The following is a 22,297-nucleotide window of genomic DNA, read 5'->3' as shown; positions in this document are numbered from 1 at the left end:
TGGTATCAGTGACCTATAAGATATTTGGGGGAATTGAGGGATTGAACGAGGGGAAATGAGTCTAGAAAATCCAAGTGAGAATGGGATAGTAGAGAGCTGTCAATGGTAGGCGGGTTGTTTGCATCCTTACTGGGAGGCATTCAATGACCAGGGCATGTACTGAGTTCCCATTGAGTGTGTTGCATGCTGTGTTCAGGACTAGGGATCTAAACTTAGATGTGTTTGCTGTCCCCATTGTGGTTATAGTCTGCAGGAAATAAAAACTATATCTGAAAATATAAAGGACAATACAATCAGGATAAGATAATTTCTAAAGAAGAATTTGTCATGCTTTAATGTAAATACTGTTTTGTGCATTTATAATTAAAAACAATTTAAGATATTTTTCAGTAATTGTTTTATTCCTTTGAGACCCAGTAGAATTGATAGACTAATAAACTCTTAGAGCTTAGGGAGCCTATAAGATAAATCCCCAATGTTGCACGTCCTTCACCAGAGACATGAACACAAGGACATTGTCTAGTCAGCTGGGACTAGGGCTGCTTGTATGCTGTGCTCAGGCATAGCATTAACAGGATGCTGGAAAATCACAGCTTTTCCTTATAGTTTTTCTCTTCATCTTATACAGAAATTATCTTTGTCTTGTAAAAAGGCAAAGTGAAAGCGAGAGAGAGAAAGATCCATCCATCTCCATCCTTTGCTTCACTCCCTAAATGTTCACAACAGTCAGGGCTAGGCCAGACCGAAGCCAGGAGCCAGAAGGTCCTCTGGATCTCTCACAGGAGTGGCAGGGACCCAAATATTTGGACCATCCTATGCTTCTTCCCAGGTGCACTAACAGGAAGTGGAGGACCCGGGACTGGAACCATACTCTAATATAGGCAGCAGACATCTCAAGCAGCAGCCTAACCCACTATATCACAATGCCTGCCTATTCTTTACTTTTTTAAAAAAATATTTATTTATTTATCTGTAAGTCAGAGTTACACAGAGAGAGAAGGAGAGGCAGAGGCAGAGAGAAAAAGAGAGGTCTTCCATCCTCTGGTTCACTCCCCAAATGGCCACAGTGGACGGAGCTGCGCAGATCCGAAGTCAGGAGCCAGGAGCTTCTTCTGGGTCTCCCATTTGGGTGCATGGTCCTTGGGCCATCTTCTACTGCTTTCCCAGGCCATATCAGAGAGCTGGATTGGAAGTGAAACAGCCAGGACTTGAACTGGCGCCCATATGGAATGCCGACACTGCAGGTGGCGGCTTTACCCAGTACACCACAGCGCCGGCCCCAACTTTTTTTTTTTTTAACACGAGAAAGAAGACTTTATCCTAAGTTATTTGCTTTTTTTAAAATTGTATTTCATTAAAAGTTTCCTTTTTTTTAATCATTGATGTAAACAGAATGGTAGAGCAGGGGTCTCAAAGAGGTAAGTAGAACACAGGGAATAGTTGGATCTTTGTATCTATTATGTCATTATAGCCTAATTTGTCAGGTTTTGTGTATTGGATATTTCTTTGGTTATTTTGGAACTTCTAAAAGTATGTGTACCTTTGATGACTGGATGCCTCTAGTAAGGAAAGTCAGTATGTAGGCAACTCTGGCACAGAGTGGAGGCTGAATAGATCTTGTTTTCACCAATATTATATTTTTCCTTTGTCTGGGTTATGATAGGGATTGTAGTTCTTGTAGACTCTAAGAAGGAAGGGTTCATGAAAGTCGTGGTGTACTTTATGGGAAAGGATGTCAGGCTGAATTATCAAGCAGATTTAATATGCTTTATATTTATTTTTTGAAGGGGCAGTACTTATTGAGATGAATTCAGAGAATAAAGGCTTTAAAAAGCAGTATCTATTGTTTCCCAGCTGTCAGGTAATCATGATTAAAATTTCTGAGGCTTCAAAGAGTGACAGATTCAGTAGTCTTGGAGGTGACTCCACCTGCTCATTCTGTCATTCCAGAACTTGTAATATGCATTGAGTTGCAGTACCAATTAAGTGGCATCCTCTTTATTTTGCTACCTGTATATTTTAGTAAGCTGAACATCTATATCGCCAAGTGTTACCTTAAATCTTTTTATTTATTTATTTGAAAGAGATAGGGAGAGCCGGCGTTGCGGCTCACTAGGCTAAGCCTCCCCCTGCGGCGCTGGTACCCCAGGTTCTAGTCCCAGTTGGGGTGCCAGATTCTGTCCTGGTTGCTCCTCTTCCAGTCCAGCTCTCTGCTGTGGCCTGGGAAGGCAGTGGAGGATGGCCCAAGTGCTTGGGCCCTGCACCCGCATGGGAGACCAGGAGGAAGCCCTGGCTCCTGGCTTCGGATTGGCGCAGCGTGCCGGCTGTAAGCCATAGCAGCCACTTGGTGGGTGAACCAACGGAAGGAAGACCTTTCTCTGTGTCTTGTGTCTCTCTCTCTCTCTCACTAACTCTGCCTGTCCAAAAAAAAAAAAAAAAAAAAAAAAAGAAATAAAGAAAGAGATAGGGAGAAACAGAAACAGAGTTCCCATCTGCTGGTTTATTTCCCAGATGCCCATGATGGCTGGGCCTTGGTTAATGCTGAAGCTGGGAGCTGGGAACTGTCTGGTCTCTTATGTAAGTAGCAGGAACCCATTTACCTGAGCTGTTATCTGCCACCCTCAGGGTGTGTGTTAGCAGGAAGCTGGAGTCAGGAACGGAGCTGGGTATGGAATCTAGGCACTCCAGTGTCGCAGGTGGGTGTTTTAACTAGAGTCTTAATGACTAGATTGAATGCTGCCCCTCCAACTTATTTTGACAAGGAACATCAATATATTTAATAGTAACTCGGCATAGAAGAAACAGCAGGTAAATAGAAAAAGTGTAATGGTGATTGAGAACAGAGTTGTATGTTAGCACTGGCAATGGGACAGTACATCCACAGCTAAAAATAAAATACAGAAATGAAATGTAGCTGAGAATATTATCCCTACTCCCATCCCCAGCATGATGTCAAGAATTAATTTTATGACCTTACTTTGAATTTGCATGAATTTGCATGAGGAGTTATGTATTTCTTTTGGAAGTGATATAAACATCTTGAAGCACTAGCCTTATATGTAACCTGACTACTTTCCTGGAAGGTAGCATGGGGTGTATAAGGTAAAGATTAAGAGAGAGGGGCCAGTGTGGTGGCATAGTGAGTTAAGCTGCAGTCTGCAGTGCTGGCATCCCTTATGTTCAAGGCATCCCATGCCTGTTCAAGTCCCGGATACCCCACTTCTGATCCAGCTCTCTGCTAATGGCTTGAGAAAACAATAGAAGATGGCCTAAGTGGTTGGACCCCTGCACCCACGTGGGAGACCCTGAAGAAGCTCCTGGCTCCTGGCTTTGGATCAACCCAGCTCTGGATGTTGCAGCCATTTGGGCTGTGAACCAGCAGATGGAAAATCTCTCTCTCTCTGTAACTCTGCCTTTCACATAAATACATAAATCTTAAAAAAAAAAAAAAAAAATCAAGAGAGAATAAGGTACAGAAGGAGACCTGTAAACAAAGCCAATGACAGTATCCAAGGCCTTCTTCCCCAGTGTGCACCGAATAGACTGTCCTTCAGTGGTTTGTATGGGTCAGACCTTGAAGATGATCTATACAGAAGTAGCCCATGCTTCGTCCCCCCTTGGCTAATCCTGTCTACTGCACTGGTAGCTGGAAACCTCGAAGACTCTCCAGTGTGGTTCTTCCTGCCCTCTGACCAAAAGACAGGCTGAGTTGAAGCTGGTAAGGGGGCTTCAGTCTGCGTTTTTTGGAGTGCTCTTTCCCTGAGGCACCCACTTCCTGTCTCATGCTTCCAAAGCCAGCCTTCTTCTAAGGGATAGACTGCACCAAGAACTGACTGACCCCTCGGCTACTGTGGCAGGAACCAAATTGACTGTGATGGTAAAGTAACGCCTACCGGCTGCAGTGTGCTCAGCCTGCTTCCTTGGTGCTGACGTGCAGGTTCCTTTGGGATGGTTACACATTTCTTCCATTCTCTGTTCTCCTTTCTTAAGATTGACAGTGGTTTGTCCTGGCTGGCTAGCCACTGTTTGCTGTGCCTCTAGCGTGGCTACTTCTGCCTATGTAATTCTATGCTTATAAAAGATGATTAGATCTGTTTCTTTTGGAAACTCCAGACCCCAGAGGTGTGACTGAAACACTGCGAAGTTGTTTTGTGGCGTTTTGAAGACTGTCTCCTGAGGTTTCAGATTATCAGAAAGAGCAGAGTGATTGCAGACATTCCAGAAACAGCACATTTTTCCAGAGTGACACTTCCCCCCTAACCTCCCTGTAAAGTATGGCCACAGCTGGTGACAGTGAAAGGAGCCTAATCTTTTTGGAAACACTGGTAGCAGTGAAACCAGCCCATTCAAAACATCCAGTTCTCCTCACAAGAGCTGGAAATGGCAGGCCAACAGGCAGAGTGGACAGTGAGAGAGAGAGACAGAGAGAAAGGTCTTCCTTTGCCATTGGTTCAACCTTCAGTGACCGCTGCGGCCGGTGCGCTGTGGCCGGCGCACCGCGCTGATCCGAAGCCAGGAGCCAGGTGCTTCTCCTGGTCTCCCATGGGGTACAGGGCCCAAGCACTTGGGCCATCCTCCACTGCCTTCCTGGGCCACAGCAGAGAGCTGGCCTGGAAGAGGGGCAACCGGGACAGAATCCGGTGCCCCAACCGGGACTAGAACCTGGTGTGCTGGCACCGCAAGGCGGAGGATTAGCCTGTTGAGCCGTGGTGCCGGCAACAGGCCAACCAGTTTTGTTTTTAAACCCCTCTGCTCTCTTATAACAAACTAACAAAAACACCCACTCTTAAAGTGTACTCAATTATACTTCTAATTTTCTTTCTCTTTTTTTTTTTTTTTTCAGAAATTTATGTCATCTATTTGTGACAGTCTTTTCGAAGCATTGTTTCCTGGATCTTCCTACTCAACTAGATTTTCAGCTTTAACCATTTTAGTCTCAATAGCTGAAGTTTTTCCTGTTCAAGAAGGTATGTTTTTGTTTTTGATAATATTTTGAGGAAAGGTTTTTTTTTTCCTTTTTTTTGGTCAAAATGCATCCTTTTCACATTATGCTTTACTTGCAGTTTCAGTTCTGTTGTCTTTAGATTTCTGTGGGAGGTTTTATTCTTACCATATAATTCTTTGTATGAAATTAAGTTTGCCAGTAAAGAACAGATGGGAGAGAAACTATCTCCCTTTTCATCATTGTTACTCACCTACTCAATTGTACAGTTTTTATAGATTAGGCTTATTGTGAGAAGAGTTCTTACTAATCTCTAATTTGATCCTTGCTGTTTTAAGATAGTGTCTGCTATATTCTTTAAGTTTTAGAAATTAAAGTAATAATCGTCTCTTCTGTGTTTAATATTCCACAGTGAGTCTGTGTGGTTAAGTGTGGTTTCCCTTGTGTGCTGTCTGTTGTTTTGGAAAGACAATATGAGCATGTCATTTCCAGGCATTCTGGTTTAATGACACTTGTTTTTCCTTCTGAGAGGTACTCAAGAAAGTAAGCATTTAATGCCCCTCTTTGAGTAATCTTTTTTGCCTTTTCAACAAGAAATAATTCTCTTTATCCCCATAAATGAGTGTGTGTTTTTTTGTGGATTTCTTGCCTGTGTTCAGTGTTCTTGACTGTGGTCCAACAGGAAAATATCCTTAGCTGCCACTCTTCAGCAGGGGTGACCTGAGGACCAAAGAACTTTACACTGTAGTTGGATTCTCACTTATCTTTAATTATTAGGCAAAATGTAAGTTTTTAATGGGAGGGGGAAAGTTAATTGATGTTGATACAGGCTTGTATCATTTGAGGAAAATCATTTTTCCTCAAGTTTTTAATTTTGGGAAACATTCACACTAATGGCAAAGTTCTAAGAATATTTCATTGAACAGCTATGTGTCCTCTACCTGGATTAATCAGTTCATTTTTGCCATATTGACTTTATATGTTCCTTAATTGATTTTGCAGCTGTAATGCAGTGATCCAGTTCAGGAAATTTCATGTTGATAGAATGCCATCATCTAGTGCACATTCTATATTCAGATTTTGCCAGTTGTCCTAACAAATGGCCCACCAAATGTTCCCACAATTGGGAACCCAATTCTAGACATACATTACATTTCATTGTTATGTCTCTCGTTAGCCTCTCTTAAGCTGGAAGGTTTCTTTTTTCATGGCATTAACATTTTGGAAGAATATGTCTCATTTGGGGCACTGTCTCATTTTTCCTGATGATATGATTTAGGCTTTACATTTTTGTCAAGAATTTGCTTAGGTGATATGGTGTTCTTCTCAGGGCATCTTAATGGGGGGCACATAATGTTGCCTTGTCCAGGTACTCATGATGATTCACATGATCACCTGACTGGCAGGAGTGGTAAACTGAAAAATGACCACCAAGTGACATCCATATCAAGTTCTTAGAACCTGTGAATGTGAAACTTACCTAGAAAAGGAGGTCTTTGCAGTTGTGATTAGATTAAGGCTTTTTTTGGTTTGTTTGAGAAAAGATTAGTTTATTTGGAAGGAAGAGTGACAGAGAGATCCTCCATCCACTCATTCACTTCCCAAATCCCTGCAATATACTAGGCTCAGCCAGATCAAAGCCAGGAACCTGGAACTTAATCTGGATCTCCCACAAGGGTGGCAGAAACCCAAGTCCTGGGGCCATCATCTGTCTTCTGAGACTTATTAACAGGCTGCTGGACAGACGCTGTGGAGCCGGAACCCAAATTGGCACTCCACTATGGAATGTGGTCATTTCAGGCAGTGGCTTAATCTGTTTCACCACAACACCTGCCCCTAAATTATGAATCTTAAATAAGATAATCTGGATTATCTGGATGGTACATAAATGCTATCATAAGTATCATTGAAAGAGAGAAGTTAGACCCACAGGAGAGGAGGCAGTGTGACAGTGGAGGTGGGGTGATGGCTCATGGAATGCCAGCAGCCAGAAGACAGAAGAAGCCAATTCTCTAGAACCTCTCCAGTTAATGTGCACCTGCTGATACTTTGATTTTGGACTCCTGGCTTCCAGAATGGTGAGACAATAGAAGCCACCTACTTGTGGTAATTTGGTACAGCATTCACAGAGAAGGAATATAAGAATATACAACAGTTCAAGGGATTTCTGTGATATTACAACTGAACTTAGGTTTTTTTTAAGATTTATTTTATTTATTTGAAAGGCAGAGTTGCAGCGAGGCAGAGGCAGACAGAGAGAGGTCTTCCCCGCTGGTTCACTCCCCAAATGGCGGCAACGGCAAGAGTTGCGCCAATTAGAAGCCAGGAGCCTGGACTTTCTTCCAGGTCTCCCATGTGGGTGCGGGGCCTAAGGACTTGGGCCATCCTCTGCTGCCTTCCCAGGCCGTAGCAGAGAGCTGGATTGGAAGTAGAGCAGCCGGGATTCGAACCAGGGCCCATATGGGATGCCGTCGGTGCAGGTGGCGCCATGCCATAGTGCCAGCCCCCTAAACTTAAGATTTTTACCTGAGTGGTTACTTTATTTAACAAAAAATTCTCTGCACATTTCATATACTTTTAACTGTACCTAGGAACAGAAAGCTTAATTAGATTAGTAACTTTTCAGTCCAGATGATGTATTTAATTAAAGTAAATATATATTACTTTAAAAGTGGAAAACTTGAGTCAGCTTCTTAATGAATGAATCACGTGTAATTGGGCAGTGACTAATGTAGTAATTATGTTAACTAAGCAACTTAGAAGGAAGGAAGATGGAGCCAGCCAAACTCCACCAGCGATTGGGAAGTCATCCTTGATTACAAGTGTGGAGATTTTATATTATTTTATAGAAGGAGTATGATTTGATATTAGTCGATGATTTTTGCCTTCCCTCATGTATATCACAGACCAAGAAGAAGAAGCCACATGCATTTTTCTTAGGTGGAATCAAATGTCACAATACTCATGGTAAAAAATTGTGTTCTTCAATTAGATTAAAAAGGTTTGTCAGCAAATACTAATTTAGCGCTTATTTTAGTATTTGTATTAGATGTGTACATATATATATTTCTTAAAGATTTATTTATTTGAAAGAGTTACAAAGGGAGAGGGGGAGAGTCGGGGAGACACACACACATACACACACAGAGGGAGGGAGAGAGGGAGGGAGAGAGAATCTTCCATTCTCTGGTTCACTCCCCAGGTGGCTATAATAGCCAGGGCCAGGCCAAGACAAAGCTAGGAGCCAGAATTCCATCTGGGTCTCCTGTGTAGGTGGTAGGGACCCAAGCACTTGAGTCATCACTTGCTTCCTCCCAGGATGGCACCAGCAGAATGATTAATAGGAAGCAGAGGAGCTGGGACTTGAACCAGGCACTCTAATACAGGATGCAGGTGTCCCAAGTGGTGACTTAACCACTGAGCCAAATGCCCACCTCTAACATTTTTTTTATTTTTAAATTTTTTAAAAAGCTTTGTTTATTTGCCGGTGCCGCGGCTCACTAGGCTAATCCTCCGCCTTGCGGCGCCGGCACACCGGCTTCTAGTCTCGGTCGGGGCACCGATCCTGTCCCGGTTGCCCCTCTTCCAGGCCAGCTCTCTGCTGTGGCCAGGGAGTGCAGTGGAGGATGGCCCAAGTCCTTGGGCCCTGCACCCGCAAGGGAGACCAGGAGAAGCACCTGGCTCCTGGCTTCGGATCAGTGCGGTGCGCCGGCCGCAGCGCGCTACCGTGGCGGCCATTGGAGGGTGAACCAACGGCAAAAGGAAGACCTTTCTGTCTGTCTCTCTCTCACTGTCCATTCTGCCTGTCAAAAAAAAAAAAAAAGTTTATTTATTCAAGAGGTGGAGTTACAGACAGACAGAGGGAGAGACAGAAAGATCCTCCATCCTCTGGTTCACTCCCTAAATGGCTACAATGGCTGGAGCTGGGCCAGTCCAAAAGCAATAGCCAGGAGCTTCTTCCAGATCTCCCATGTGGGTACAGGGGCCCAAGCACTTGGGCCGTCCTATGCTGCCTTTCCAGGCCATTGTCAGAGAGCTGGACCAGAAGTGGAGAAGCTGGCGCAGCAGAGGCCCAACCTACTACTCTGCAGTGCCGGCTTACATTTTAGTAAAGAGAGACAAACAGTAGTTAACAATTAATACAGGGGGCCAGCTCTGTGGCATAGCGAGTGAAGCCGCCGTCTGCAGTACCAGCATCCCATGTGGGCGCTGGTTCAGGTCCTGGCTGCTCTACTTCCAATCCAGCTCTCTGCTGTGGTCTGGGAAGACAGTGGAGGACGGCCCAGGTCCTTGGGCCCCTGCACTCACGTAGAGGACCTAGGGGAAGCTCCTGCCTCCTGGCTTTGGAGCGGCGCAACTCTGGCCATTGTGGCCAGCTGGAGAGTGAACCAGTGGGTGGAGGATCTCTTTCTCTCTCTGCCTCTCCTTCTTTCTCTGTGTAACTCTCACTTTCAAGTAAATAAATAAATCTTTCAAAAAACAATTAATACATAGAATTTCAGATGAAGGTAAGTTCTGTGACAAAATATTTCAAGAAGATAAGAGGCAGGTAGAGAATATCCAAGAAAGTGGAGTGCTAGCTATGTCATGTAGTGGTGTCAGAGAAGGCTTCAGGTCTGAAGTGGGTCAATGAAGTAGTCACAGAAGAAGTTAGAAAATACTTTGAGGTAAGTGAGAAGAAAAACAAAACACAGGAAAAGCAACACTGATAGGGAAATTTGTAGCTATAAATGTCTGTGGTAAAAAATTTCAAGTCAACAAGCTAACTTTGCACCTCAAAGAATTGGAAAGGAACAAACTTAACCCAGGACTAGCAGAAGGAAGGAAATAAAAGAGATTAGAACAGAGATAAATAAAATAGAGAATCAAAAAACAATGCAGAGAATCATCAAAACGAGAATTTTTTTTAAAGATCAACATGTGATAGTCTGAGCTAGACTAAGAAGAAGGAAAAAGGTGTAAATAATTAAAATCAGAAATGAAAATAAGGACATTTCTGTGTTTGCAGAAGTAAAAAGTGCGTGAAATGGACAGATTGCTAGAAATGTGAAAATCATGGACTCAAGAAGAAATAGACAATTTTAACTGACAGATATATTGAATCGGTAATCAAAAGCCTCCCAACAAAGTAAAGTCTTGTGTGAGTGGCTTCTTTTGTCAATTTCACCAAATATTTAAAAAAAGATCGGCACTAACCCTTGTTATACTCTTTCAGAAAGTAAGAAAAGAGCAAACACCTCTTAACACATTCTTTGAGGCCATCATTACTCTGATACCAAAGACACTGTAAGAAGACTCAGACCAATAACCCTTATGAATCTAGGAGCAAAAGCCCTTAACAAAACACTAGCAAAGGGGTCAGCACTGAGTCCTAGCTGGTAAAGCCGCTGCCTACAGTGTCAGCATCTCATATGGGTGCCGGTTTGAGTCCCACCTGCTCTACTTCTGATCCAGCTCTCTGCTATGGCCTGGGAAAGCAGTGGAAAGATGGCCCAAGTCCTTGGGCCCCTGCACCCACGTGGGTGACCCAGAAGCAGCTCCTGGCTCCTGGCCTTGGCTGTTGCAGCCATTTGGGGAATGAATTGGCGGATGGAAGATTTCTCTCTCCCTCTTTCTCCCTCTACCTTTGCCTCTGCCTCTCTGTAACTCCACCTTTCAAATAAGTAAATAAATCTTAAAACAAAACAAAACAAAACAAAACAAAAAAAACACTAGAAAACCAAATCTAATAGCATATTAAAAATATCATGCTTCATGCCCAAATGGTATTTGTTTGAAGAATGCATCATAGCGTTAAAAAGATACGTCATCATTCTTTATTAATTCATCCTAAAATTTGGTAGGACTTTGGATTATAGGTCAGTAAGTTTTATGGGGGGTTCCTGGCTACTCCATTTCATCCAGCTCCCTGCTAATGCGCTCAAGGAAGCAGCAGAAGATGGCCCAAGTCCTTGATCTCCTGTCACCCACATGGGAGACCTGAATGGATTTCCAGGCTTCTGACTTCAACCTGGCCTAACCCCAGCCAATGAGGCCTCTTGGGGAATGAATCAGAAGATGGACGATCTCTCTGTTTATCTAACTCTGTCTCACCCTCTCTGTAATTATGTCTTCCTTTTTTTTTTTTTAATATTTATTTTTTATTTGAAAGGCAGAGTTACAGAGAGGCAGAGGTAGAGAGAGAGAAAGTTTTCCATCTGCTGGTTCGCTCCCCAGATGGCTGCAATGGCTGGAACTGAGCCAACCCAAAGCCAGGAGCCAGAAGCTTCTTCTGGGTCTCCATTGTGGGTACAGGGGCCCAAGGACTTGGGCCATCTTCTATTGCTTTCCCAAGCCATAGCAGAGAGCTGGATTGGAAGTGGAGCAACCGGGTCTTGAACTGGCACCCATACAGGATGCTGGAACCACAGGTGGTGGCTTTACCCGCGAGGCCACAGTGCTGGCCCCATCTGTCTTTCAAATAAATAAATAAATCAAATAAAAAAGATTTATCAAGATGTTTTCCTAGAGGCAGGTGTTGTCCGTGGGTTTAGCCACTTGACATGCTTGCATCTCAGGTTGCCAGTTCCAGTCCTGGCTGCTCTGTTTCTGATTCAGTTTTCTGCTAAAGTATCGAGGTGGCAGCTGAAGCTAACTCAAGTGCTTGGGTCCTTGCCACCCACATGTGAGACCAGGATGGAATTCCTGTCTCATGGCTTTGGCCTGGCCTAGCAGTAGCTGTTGCAGTTATTTGGGAAGTGAGCCAGTGGATGAAAGAGCTATCACTCTGTCTCTGTTGCTCTGTCTTCCAAATAAATAAAAAGAATAAATAAACATTTTGTAAGAAGTTTAAAATTTTTTTATTTTCAAAAATAACTTAGGAATCTCATGTATAATACCTTTTGAAAGACTGTAATACTTGTTATTTTGTCATTTAAATAAATTAATGGAAAAGTTATTTTATGTTTTTGTGGGTAAAGTATGAAGTATGACTTCTTGTACTAATTGTTTGTAAGTCTGACCAGGTAGCTCGCTTCAGGATGTTGATTTCTTTTTCTTTTAGTTCATTTTGAAATCTCTTTTTTTTGTCCTTAGATGGAGTGCAGACGGTGTATCAGCTGAGTCAGGATATTGATGCTGGTCGTTTCCAAGCTCTACTGGAATGTTTTACCAGCACTTTTGAGGAAGTGAAAACTTTAGCATTTGATCTTCTGATGAAGTTATCAAAAACAGCTGTGCATCTTCAGGTATTTGTGCTTTTGATGTACACATGTTTATGTGGTATATATGTAAAGATTTTCTGTTTTAGTAGGAGATAAAGGAGTCTAAGGATTATCTTTGTTCTTTATGTCTGCCTGCTTGTGTCTTTTTTTTCTTTTTTAACCCTTTTTTTTCAGGTATCCTCAATACCTTGCTACTTTTGTGAGATGGTGTGATAGGAGGAAACATTGTAAAATAAAAAATCCAACTCAATTAGGTTTGCTTTTTTATTGCTTTATCAGTAGGGGTGTGCAGGAGGCAGTGGATTTTGTGTATATGATTATTGGTGTACTTTAGTTATCTGGGATCTCCCAGTCCCCTTAGACGTGTAATGTTTGATTAAAATCCATCACTTGCAATAACTTGAGTTTTTAAAAGGAATCTCCCTGCCTCGTAGACTGGGAGACTGAGTGTAAACGAGGTAGAGAATGCAATTCTGGACTCCCGTCAAGCAGTGGCTGAGCTGATCCTGAAACCCAGCATACTGGAGGTCAGCACCCCACAAGGTGCTCGGTGTCTTCCAGTGACTACAATAGTGAACTGTCCTTTGTTCCATCTTCTTTAGGACAGGCTATCTGAGTGGCTGTTTGTATGAGTGGGAGATAGGAATCCTTGAGGCAGAATTTCCAGGCTGAGCTGAGCACTTGTTCTCCCCACATGGATCTGGAGTGTTTGCAGGAACAGTCTCCCACTGTATTATATTTTTCTCCATTGAGGTAGCTGAATGTGAAGGGGGAAGGGAGAAGGGCAGGCGTATGGCACCCACATAAACGGAAACTTCAAGAGACAAAAGAAGTCTGCTCTCTGTCATCCTTCATCCTAGAACTTCTAAGGGGAAAAAAGTACACTTTTGTGGGAGCAAAATGGATTAAAAAAAAAAAAGGCTTTATCAAAGTTCAATTTCGCAATTGAAATGATTTTCAAGGCTTTCATCTCTGAACTGATCAATAATAACCATTAAGTACTATGAGAAAACTAACCTTTATTCAGAAAAGGAATGAATGTTCATACTGAGTTATAGTTATATGGCAGGCAGTGTTTTAAATCAAATTAAAGAAATCTTTCTGTGACTGTTACTGAGTCTGTACTTTATTCTAGGATTCGGAGAAGTTGGAAGGCTTGTTCCAGGCCGCACTGGAGCTCAGCACAAGCCCCAAACCATATGACTGTGTCACAGCTTCCTACCTGCTGAACTTCTTAATCTGGCAGGATGCGCTGCCATCATCCCTGCCTGCGTACTTAACCCAGCAAATTGCATGCGAAGGTGGAGATAAGTCTGCTGCTGTGGTGGAAAAGAACGCATTAGTGGGTTTGTATTGAGTAAATGGCCTTTTGCTCTTATTTATCAAAACCATTATCTTACTCTCTCACTCTTCATTTTGTTAGCATATCTAATGGTTAAACATTTACTTTGTGGTTTAGTATTTAAGAATTTAACAGCATATAAGAACACTATAAGTTTTATGCAAATAAACAGATTACTCAGCTGTCATACTTGTGTGGAAACAGAGGATTCCTGTTCATTGATATGCAAATGCATATAAATAAAGCTCTTGTTTTAAAAACTACCAACTCTTTCTCAACCAAATGTGGTTTTCTTGTTTGTTTTGTTTTTTGCAGAAATTTTACTATGACTGTAAGAGGATCATCTTTGTTATTTCTGTTAGAGCAGGTTTCCTTTGTGGGGGTGTAGGTTCTAACTGTCATACCCCTACACTGTTTTCTTCCCATATAGCCAGTTCTTAACCTAGAGTCTGAGATGGTTTAAATCTAGAGTCTCAACAAGTATGTGTTGGGGATTCAAGTACTTACTTGTATGCTGGTAAATCTGTTTTAGAAGTGTATAGGAAGTAAGAATAGATTTGGATTTATAAAGATCAGGATGATGTTTAGCATTTCAGATGTTGCTCTTCAAATAATTAAAACATTTATTTTTAAAATGGAGGTCAGATACAGAAAGTTGGAAACTATTCTTTCCATGATGGTGGAAAAAGCCATGAAGTAGGGAACTCATAGTGGGAGGAAATTAGGAGGCTATGGATAGTTCTGTGGGGAGTATGGCCATGTGTCTGGAGATAGGGAGGAAACAGTGCCATTTGAGCTGCTTTCAGGGCTGGGTTCAACACAGACCCTGATAAGACCATTGGAGGACTGGGGAGTACATGCTTCACATAGGCTGTCATTGAGAACTTTGTGAAATAGGTCAGGCATACAGAGAATACTTAAATATATAATGTTTAAATAGCAATAAAGGATTGGGTATTGGGCATGTTAGTTAAGATGCTGAATCCCATATTGAAGTACTTGGGTTCTATACCCGACTCAAGCTTTCTGCTAATGTTGGCCCTGGGAGCCAATGATGTTGGCTAAAGTAGTTGGGTACTTCTCATTCACAGAGGAGGCCTGGATTGAGTTCTTGGCTCCCTTCTGGCTTCAGTGTGGCCCACTCATAGCCATTTTCAGGCATCTGGGGAGTGAACAAGTAGATGGGAGCTCCTTCTCTGTCACTCTTGTACTCTCTGCTTCTCAAAATAAAAACGCAGTAACATAAAAACATCACAAGTTTATTCATAAGTTCGGTGATATCACTTATTGTAAGAAGTAGAATAGCACTAGTATCCTGGAAGTTTCCCCTTCATTCTACCCTATATTTTATGTTAACCCTTCATAACATATTTTAGGTTAATATTTCAAATTTGTGATTTTACCACCTATGAATATATATCATTAAACAGTATATTATTTAGTTTTATGTGATTTTGAATTTTATCTAAATAGTGCTTTGTGTATTATACAAATTTATCACAATTTGTTAATTCATTCTCATGGTGTTGGACTTGCTTTTTTCTCTAAATACTTGATGCCACTGTGAACATGCTCATCTAGTTCTAAGGCACATATATGAGAGTTTATGGTAAACCAAAACAGATTTGGTCATAACGTGTGTGGATTTTCAGTTGTATAAGATGATATCAAATAGGTTTTCAAATTATATGCCCATCAGCAAATTATGAGAATTGTGTTACATCACAATATCAGCATAGTTTGTTATTTTCGGATTTTAAAAATTTGCAGGATATAAATTAATGCCTCATTGTGGTTTGTTCTGACATTTTTCTGATTACTAATGTAGTTATCTTTTTATACAGTTATACACTGTTCACTTTCCCCTTTGTAAAATCCCTGTTTGTGTCCTTTCTTCAGTTTTCTATGGGATTGTTTATCTTTTTCCTATTGATTGTTAGAAGTTCTTTATATATTCTGAAAGTATTAATTTTTTAGTTATACACAATCCTCTTTTTAAAGTTGTCATTTTATTTTTATTTTTTGTTTTATTTATTTAAAAGGCAGAGAGAGAAAGAAGGATAGAGACAGGCAGACATAGACTGTCAGAGAGAGATCTTCATCGGCTGAGTTTACTTCTCAAATGCTGGCAATAGCCAGAGCTTGGACAGACTGAAACCAGGAACTTAGAGCTCCATCTATGTCTCCCTCAAGAGTGGCAGGGACCCAAGCATTTGAATCATTACCTGCTGCCTCCCAGGGTACAGGACACTGAATTGGAAGTAGAATAGGGTCTCCAACTCAGGCACTCTGATATGGGATGTGGGCATCTCGACTGCTGGCCAAATGCCCACCCTGGTTATGCACAGTTTAAAATTTAAAAGATAACTGGGATACATAGTATCACATGCAAAATGATAAAATTGAACCTACTACTTCACGCTATATAGAAAAGTCAGCTCAAAATGGATTGAAGAGCTAAATTTAAATGCTAGAAACTATAAAATCCTTGAAGAACACATGAGTGTCAATTAAAACAGTGGTTCCTTAGATATGACTGTCAAAGCACAAGCAGCAACAACGAAAATATTCAAAGATAAATTGGACTTCATCAAAATGTAAAACTTCTGTGCCTCAAAGAATGCCATTAAAAAAGTGAGAAAAAGACAACCTGCAGAATAGGACATTTGCAAATCTTACATCCAATAAGAGACTTGTGTCTAGAATAGATAAAGAACTTTTTCAGCTCACTAATAAAAGGACATAACAATTGAAAAAAGACAAAGGGGGCGGGCGCCGTGGCTCACTAGGCTAATCCTCTGCCTGTGGTGCCAGCATCCCATATGGGCACCGGGTTCTAGTCCCGGTTGCTCCTCTTCCAGTCCAGCGCTCTGCTGTGGCCTAGGAAGGCAGTGGAAGGTGGCCTAAGTGCTTGGGCCCCTGCGCCCACATCAGAGACCAGGAAGAAGCACTGGATCCTGGCTTCGGATCGGCGCAGCGCCGGCTGTAGCGGCCATTTGAAGGGTGAACCAATGGAAGGAAGACCTTTCTATCTCTCCAACTCTGTCAAAAAAAAAAAAAAAAAAAAAAAAAGACAAAGACTCTGAATGACATTTCTCTAAAGAAGGATATGCAAGTAAACAATAAACACATGAAAATTTGCCCAGTATCATTAGCCTTTAGGGAAATGCCAATCAAAATCATAGTGAGGATCCTGCCCAGCAGAGTGGCTATAATAAGAGAGGAAAAAATACATAACTAGTGTTGATGAAGACGTGGAGAAAGGACCCTCATGCATAGCTGGTGTGATTGTAAAATGGTACCTCTGCTTTGGAAAACAGTCTCTCAGTTCCCAAGAGTTGAAACATAGTGTTACCATATGACCACCCTTCCATTCTTAGGCATTGTCATTGTGAACTTGGGCTACTGTAACAAAATGTCATAGCCCAGGTGGGTTAGAAACAGTCATTCCTCTGTTCTAGAGGTGGAGAATGATAAGATCAAGGTGCTGGCAGATTTAATTCTTGGTTTAGGCCATCTTTGAGCTCTCAGGCACCTCTTCACTGTGTGTTAAGGTGGTGCAAAGAGAGAGGGATTGAGTGCACATGTGTATGTGCACCCATCTCTCATTTTCCTCTTATTTGAACATTAATCCCAACATGGGGTTACCCTCATGACGGTTACCTGGTCTAAGTCTCATTACCTTCCAAAAGCTCTATCTTCAGATACTACCACATTGCCGGTTGGGTTTTCAACATGGCAGTATTGAGGAGGATCCAAACATTCAGTCCTTAATAGGCACATGAAAACATGTCCACATAAAGACTTGTAGAGGAATGCTTGTTACAGTCTTATACGTAGTAGCCAAAAAGTGCAGACAGTCCACACACAGGTCCATCATCTGATGAATGGATAAATAAAATGTGGTATATCCCTACAGTGGACTCTTACTCAGCTGTAAGAAAGAATGAACTATTGACACATGCTGTAGCGTAGAAGAACTTAGACATGAAGTGAAGTGAGAGAAGCCAGTCACAAAAGACCATGTATATTGTGTGATCCCATTTACACTTTATGTCCAGAACAGGTAGATCCATACAGGCTGGAAACAGATTAGTGATTACTCAGGCTTGGAGGAGGGTAGAGGGTAGAGTAGAGGGGAGTCACTGCTAACGGGTAACTGTTTTAAAATGGACTGTGGTGATGGTTGCACATGAGTGTTATTATTCTAAAGACCATTGACTTGGGGTATGTGAGATATTTATCTCACTAAAACTGTTGTTAAAAAAAAAAAATCCTCTGTCCAAATAGCACATGCCACAAGGGCCTGGGGTTTGATTTTCCAGCTAGAGGAAGAGTAGGAGGAGTGATTCAGAACTGTAATGGTTCCAGACAGTGAGGGAAAGAAGATACTCAGTTCTACCTTAATTAGAAAATGGTCCATGGGCGGGATAACCCTGGAAGATCTCTTTTTGCTTCAGAAAGTCCCTTTTAAAGTTTAGTTGACTTGGGTGTTTTCCTAGGAACTGTTTTTGTGTTCTCAAAATTATAAGTGTTTTAAAACTGGATTACTCGTGTTTTTTGTTTGCTTTTTCCAGTTATTAAATGCTTGATGGAAAATCTTGAGGAAGAAGTATCCAGGGCTGAAAACTCTCTGCTTCAGGCAGCCGCAGCGTTTCCAATGTATGGGCGAGTTCACTGTATAACGGGAGCTTTGCGGAAGTTACCACTAAAGTAAGCGTCTCCACAGCTGTGTCCTGTCTCAGACGTGTGTGCATTTCTGGTTTTTTGCCTCTTCCTGGAATGTGCCCTGGGATAGGAGTCTGTTGCCCTACAGACAGTTGGAAAGTAGATTTGAAAGCCTTCATGTGTGTACATATTTTTATGTCTCAGATATTTCATGTATTGCACAACTTTGAAACGAGTGCTTTCAACTCCTTGTATCTGTTAATTTCCATGTTTTGCTTTGAGTCTTAATTGCTCTTCGATCCTTTTGCAGCAGCCTGCATCTGGTGAGCGAGTGGAGACCTGTGGTGGAGCAGCTCATCTCTCTATCCTACAGGCTGTCTACGGTGGTGTCCCCAGTCATTCAGAGCTCCTCCCCCGAAGGCCTTGTCCCCATGGACACTGATTCAGGTCAGCAAACAAAAGAGGCCACAGTACTGTGTTCTGATTCTTAGGTTTTCCTCTCCCTCTTTTTTTTCCTAGTTATTTCTTTGGAGAAATGCAAAGGCTAAATTGAGGAGTAAAAAAGAAATTATTATTTTTCCATAGTATTTCTATCTTTTTAGTAAAAATTTTAATTATTGCAAAATAGCTACAAATATCCAACCCTCAGCACCAGGTGATGGGCAAGGAACTTCCTCCCCCAGGGTCAGTTGGGTTTGATAAGGCATTTTGTGGGAACACAGCCTGCCAGGAAGTTGCTGGGCCTGGGAGACGGGCAGTGTAAATTATGAGGTGAGCAACTAGTGGCAGTCCACAGCAGGCGAAGACCATTCAGCAAACAAAGACCATTTCATTAAGAAAAGAAAGGAGAGGAAACATTCAACATGCCCAAATGGAAGTCAGGGACTTTTGTCTTTTTTTCTCCTCCCAGCTTTGGTGAGTGATCCCGCCAGAGATCGATCTATGCAAGTCTAAGGCCTCGTGCTGTGTGGCTTCTCTCCGTCCTTATATCCAGCCTGTCTCCACAGTCTCTCAGTGTTGCCTTAAGTAGCTCTGAAATCTTTATTTTATTTTATTTTTTTATTCTATGTCTCCATCTTCTCACCTTTTCCAGGCATTTATCCTCTCTTGCTTGGACTCCTCAGGGGCCTCCCGACTCCTTTCCTGCATCTCCTCTCATGCTATTTTCTTCTTGTTATGATCCAAAGTAGTGTTTTCTAATTCATGATGTTAAACATAATCCATATGGAACCTTTCTGCCTCCCCCCACTCTACTGTCCCTTCCCCCATTTGGAGTACTTTAGTGACCTCCCTGCAGATCCTGTAGGATCTTCTGCTCTTCCAAGGAGCTTTCTGCCACACGATTGTAATGTGCAGGGATCTCATCTGTGTTCTTTCTGCTTATTGCACAGTGCCTGCTAAAGGTGGATCTGTGTTAAATGTTGGTGATGAACACATGGGTGAAGGAACACATCCTTGACAGGACAGGAGCTGAGCTCAGTGCTGGACGGCCTGGGTGGTGTGTGCCTGCACTGTAATAGGCCAGAGGGACTGGCGGTGCTCCTTTGAACATACAGAGAGCAATGACTTTACATTTGGTATAGAAGTAGAGTTTGTAAATGCATTTTGGAGTGCAAATGGGAAACTTTTATTAGAACATATGGAATATTTCATAGACACGTGCTGTTCCATACCTTGAAATACTGGGGGCTGATAGTTAAGGTAATCTTGAGTTGTATGTTTTCCACAGGAAATGTTAGGTTTTATTCTTTACTAAAAACAAATTGGAAGATGCTGATAATTCATGATATTGAGAAGCAGAGTTGTTTATGTTGGTTGGTGTTAGTCTAAGTATGAAATTTTGATCTTTTAGTTTTCTGACTTAAACAGTGGAAGGGAATAAGGAACATGTGATCTTAGAATTGATATGTGGCTCAGGCAAGCAGCAGTATATGCCCAATGAGAAATCGTGACTATTTCTATAATGGGTAGAGCCTGTAGAATAATGTGCTAAAATTTGGTTTGTTATTGAAAAGTTTTTTTTTTTTAATTTTTATTTTATTTTTTATTTTTTATTTTTAGACAGGCAGAGTGGACAGTGAGAGAGAGACAGAGAGAAAGGTCTTCCTTTTGCCGTTGGTTCACCCTCCAATGGCTGCCGCGGTAGGTGCGCTGCGGCCGGTGCACCGCGCTGATCCGATGGCAGGAGCCAGGTGCTTCTCCTGGTCTCCCATGGGGTGCAGGGCCCAAGGACTTGGGCCATCCTCCACTGCACTCCCGGGCCACAGCAGAGAGCTGGCCTGGAAGAGGGGCAACCAGGACAGGATCGGTGCCCCAACCAGGACTAGAACCCGGTGTGCCGGCGCCATAAGGCGGAGGATTAGCCTAGTGAGCCGCGGCGCCGGCTTTTTTTTTTTTTTTTTGACAGGCAGAGTGGATAGTGAGAGAGAGAGAGACAGAGAAAGGTCTTCCCATTTGCCATTGGTTCACCCTCCAATGGCCGCTGCGGCCGGCGCATCTCGCTGATCCGAAGCCAGGAGCCAGGTGCTTCTCCTGGTCTCCCATGCGGGTGCAGGGCCCAAGGACTTGGGCCATCCTCCACTGCCTTCCCGGGCCACAGCAGAGAGCTGGCCTGGAAGAGGGGCAACCGGGACAGAATCCGGCACCCCGACTGGGACTAGAACCTGGTGTGCTGGTGCTGCAAGGCGGAGGATTAGCCTGTTAAGCCACGGCGCCGGCCGAAAAGTTTTAAAATATTCCTTGGCGTTAGACCAAGGCCACAGGCTTTTCCTTAATCCCGCTTTTTCTTTTAGATCTTTTCTTTTTTGTTGCTCTTTCCCATGTTATCTGCCCTGTATTCTGAATTCCTTGAAAAAAAAAAAAAATCCCTTGAGAACCATAAAATGGATGGATAGGTTCTCAGAATTTTATTCCATCCTCTCCTCTTTTTTCATCTTGGCTTTGTTGGTTTGTTTTTGGGCTAAATGTTGCTTTTCATGGCTGTTGAGCTTCTGGGTGACAAAATTTCAGGGAGGCAACAAATAAACTAAAGATTTTGGTTGAATGAACTTGATAGCACTTTGAGTTATTCCCGTGGTGTCTAAAATATTAGTAGAAATAATAGATATATAACAAATATCTGTTCTTTCACTTGTTAACTGATATCAGATGATTACCTGTTGTTATTTTGTTTGAAAATGGGAGCCTGGCATTATCTGACTATAGTTGAAGTGACAGAATTTGAAGATATTAAATTAGGTTATAGAATAAATTTTTATTTTGATCAAAATCTTTACTTTGAAAATAAGATTCTCTCCAAAGAATTTCATCTGAATGAGTGATGATCCATCTTTAAAGTCTGCTAACATCAGATGGAAATCTAGAAATGATTTGACAAAACGTTCAAGTCAGATGCAGATCAAAGCCAGCAGGAAGAGGAAGTGTGAGGAACCAGAGAGCTCTACATGGTCTCCTGACCATTCTGCTGCAGGTGAAATGAATTAGAGCTCATCAAAGATGATATTTGGCTGAATCCAGTACGGTACTACTTGGTTCCTGATACTAATGATGAGTAGGGGAAGGAGAATAAGATGATTATGATGGAGGAGGAGGAGGACTGGAAGACATTGAAGACGGAGTGAGGATGAAGGTGAAGAAGATGATGGAGGGGAAGGATGGGAAGATGAAGGAGAACACACTGATATAGTTCAACTTTTTTTTTTTAAATTTTTTCCAGTCCCTGAGAGAAAGTTGCCATCTTATTTTTATTTTATTTTTTTGCTCTTGTGCTCAGTCTGCCTGTCTTCTCTACACCACGGTTCTTACCTTATTGTGGGGAAAATACCTTAAGTAGAATACAGTGGGAAAAGAATCTACCCTTTTCTTTTCCAAATTCGTTTGTATCCCTTCTTGCCTTGACAAATACCTTACAAAATCAACCCGCCCTGCGCTCTGTGGAAAAAAAAGAAAACCTGACCCTGCTTCCTTCACTCTGCTGGGTGCTGGATAGTATTAGGCCCCTGTGTAGTAGAGCATAGAATTCTAGCTATTACCTCCTTTCTCTGTATATTGGGTCAGAGAATCGCACTGTTTCTCGATGTGACTACGGACACTTGGCATTTACCAACTTGCATCTGCTTGCTTTTCCTTGTTTTTAAAAAAGGA

The 22,297-nt window shown here is 42.1% G+C and overlaps 1 protein-coding gene and 1 pseudogene across 1 annotated transcript in view; one reads left to right on the top strand and one right to left on the bottom strand.

The window, feature by feature from the left end:
* Nucleotides 1–22,297, top strand: part of THADA (THADA armadillo repeat containing) — a 375,245-nt gene that overhangs the window by 32,750 nt on the left and 320,198 nt on the right. Inside the window, exons 15-19 of the mRNA XM_062209349.1 lie at nucleotides 4,844–4,967; nucleotides 12,017–12,168; nucleotides 13,280–13,490; nucleotides 18,064–18,199; nucleotides 18,465–18,601. Coding sequence (XP_062065333.1) covers nucleotides 4,844–4,967; nucleotides 12,017–12,168; nucleotides 13,280–13,490; nucleotides 18,064–18,199; nucleotides 18,465–18,601 — 760 coding nt within the window. The remainder of the gene's footprint in view (nucleotides 1–4,843; nucleotides 4,968–12,016; nucleotides 12,169–13,279; nucleotides 13,491–18,063; nucleotides 18,200–18,464; nucleotides 18,602–22,297) is intronic.
* Nucleotides 3,846–4,346, bottom strand: LOC133772946 (RING finger protein 212B-like; annotated as a pseudogene).

The sequence above is a fragment of the Lepus europaeus genome, chromosome 13 (genome assembly GCF_033115175.1).
Source record: "Lepus europaeus isolate LE1 chromosome 13, mLepTim1.pri, whole genome shotgun sequence".
In the NCBI taxonomy this organism is placed as follows: domain Eukaryota; kingdom Metazoa; phylum Chordata; class Mammalia; order Lagomorpha; family Leporidae; genus Lepus; species Lepus europaeus.
The sequence above is the reverse complement of the archived record's forward strand: the minus strand, read 5'-3'. Positions and strand labels throughout refer to the sequence as shown.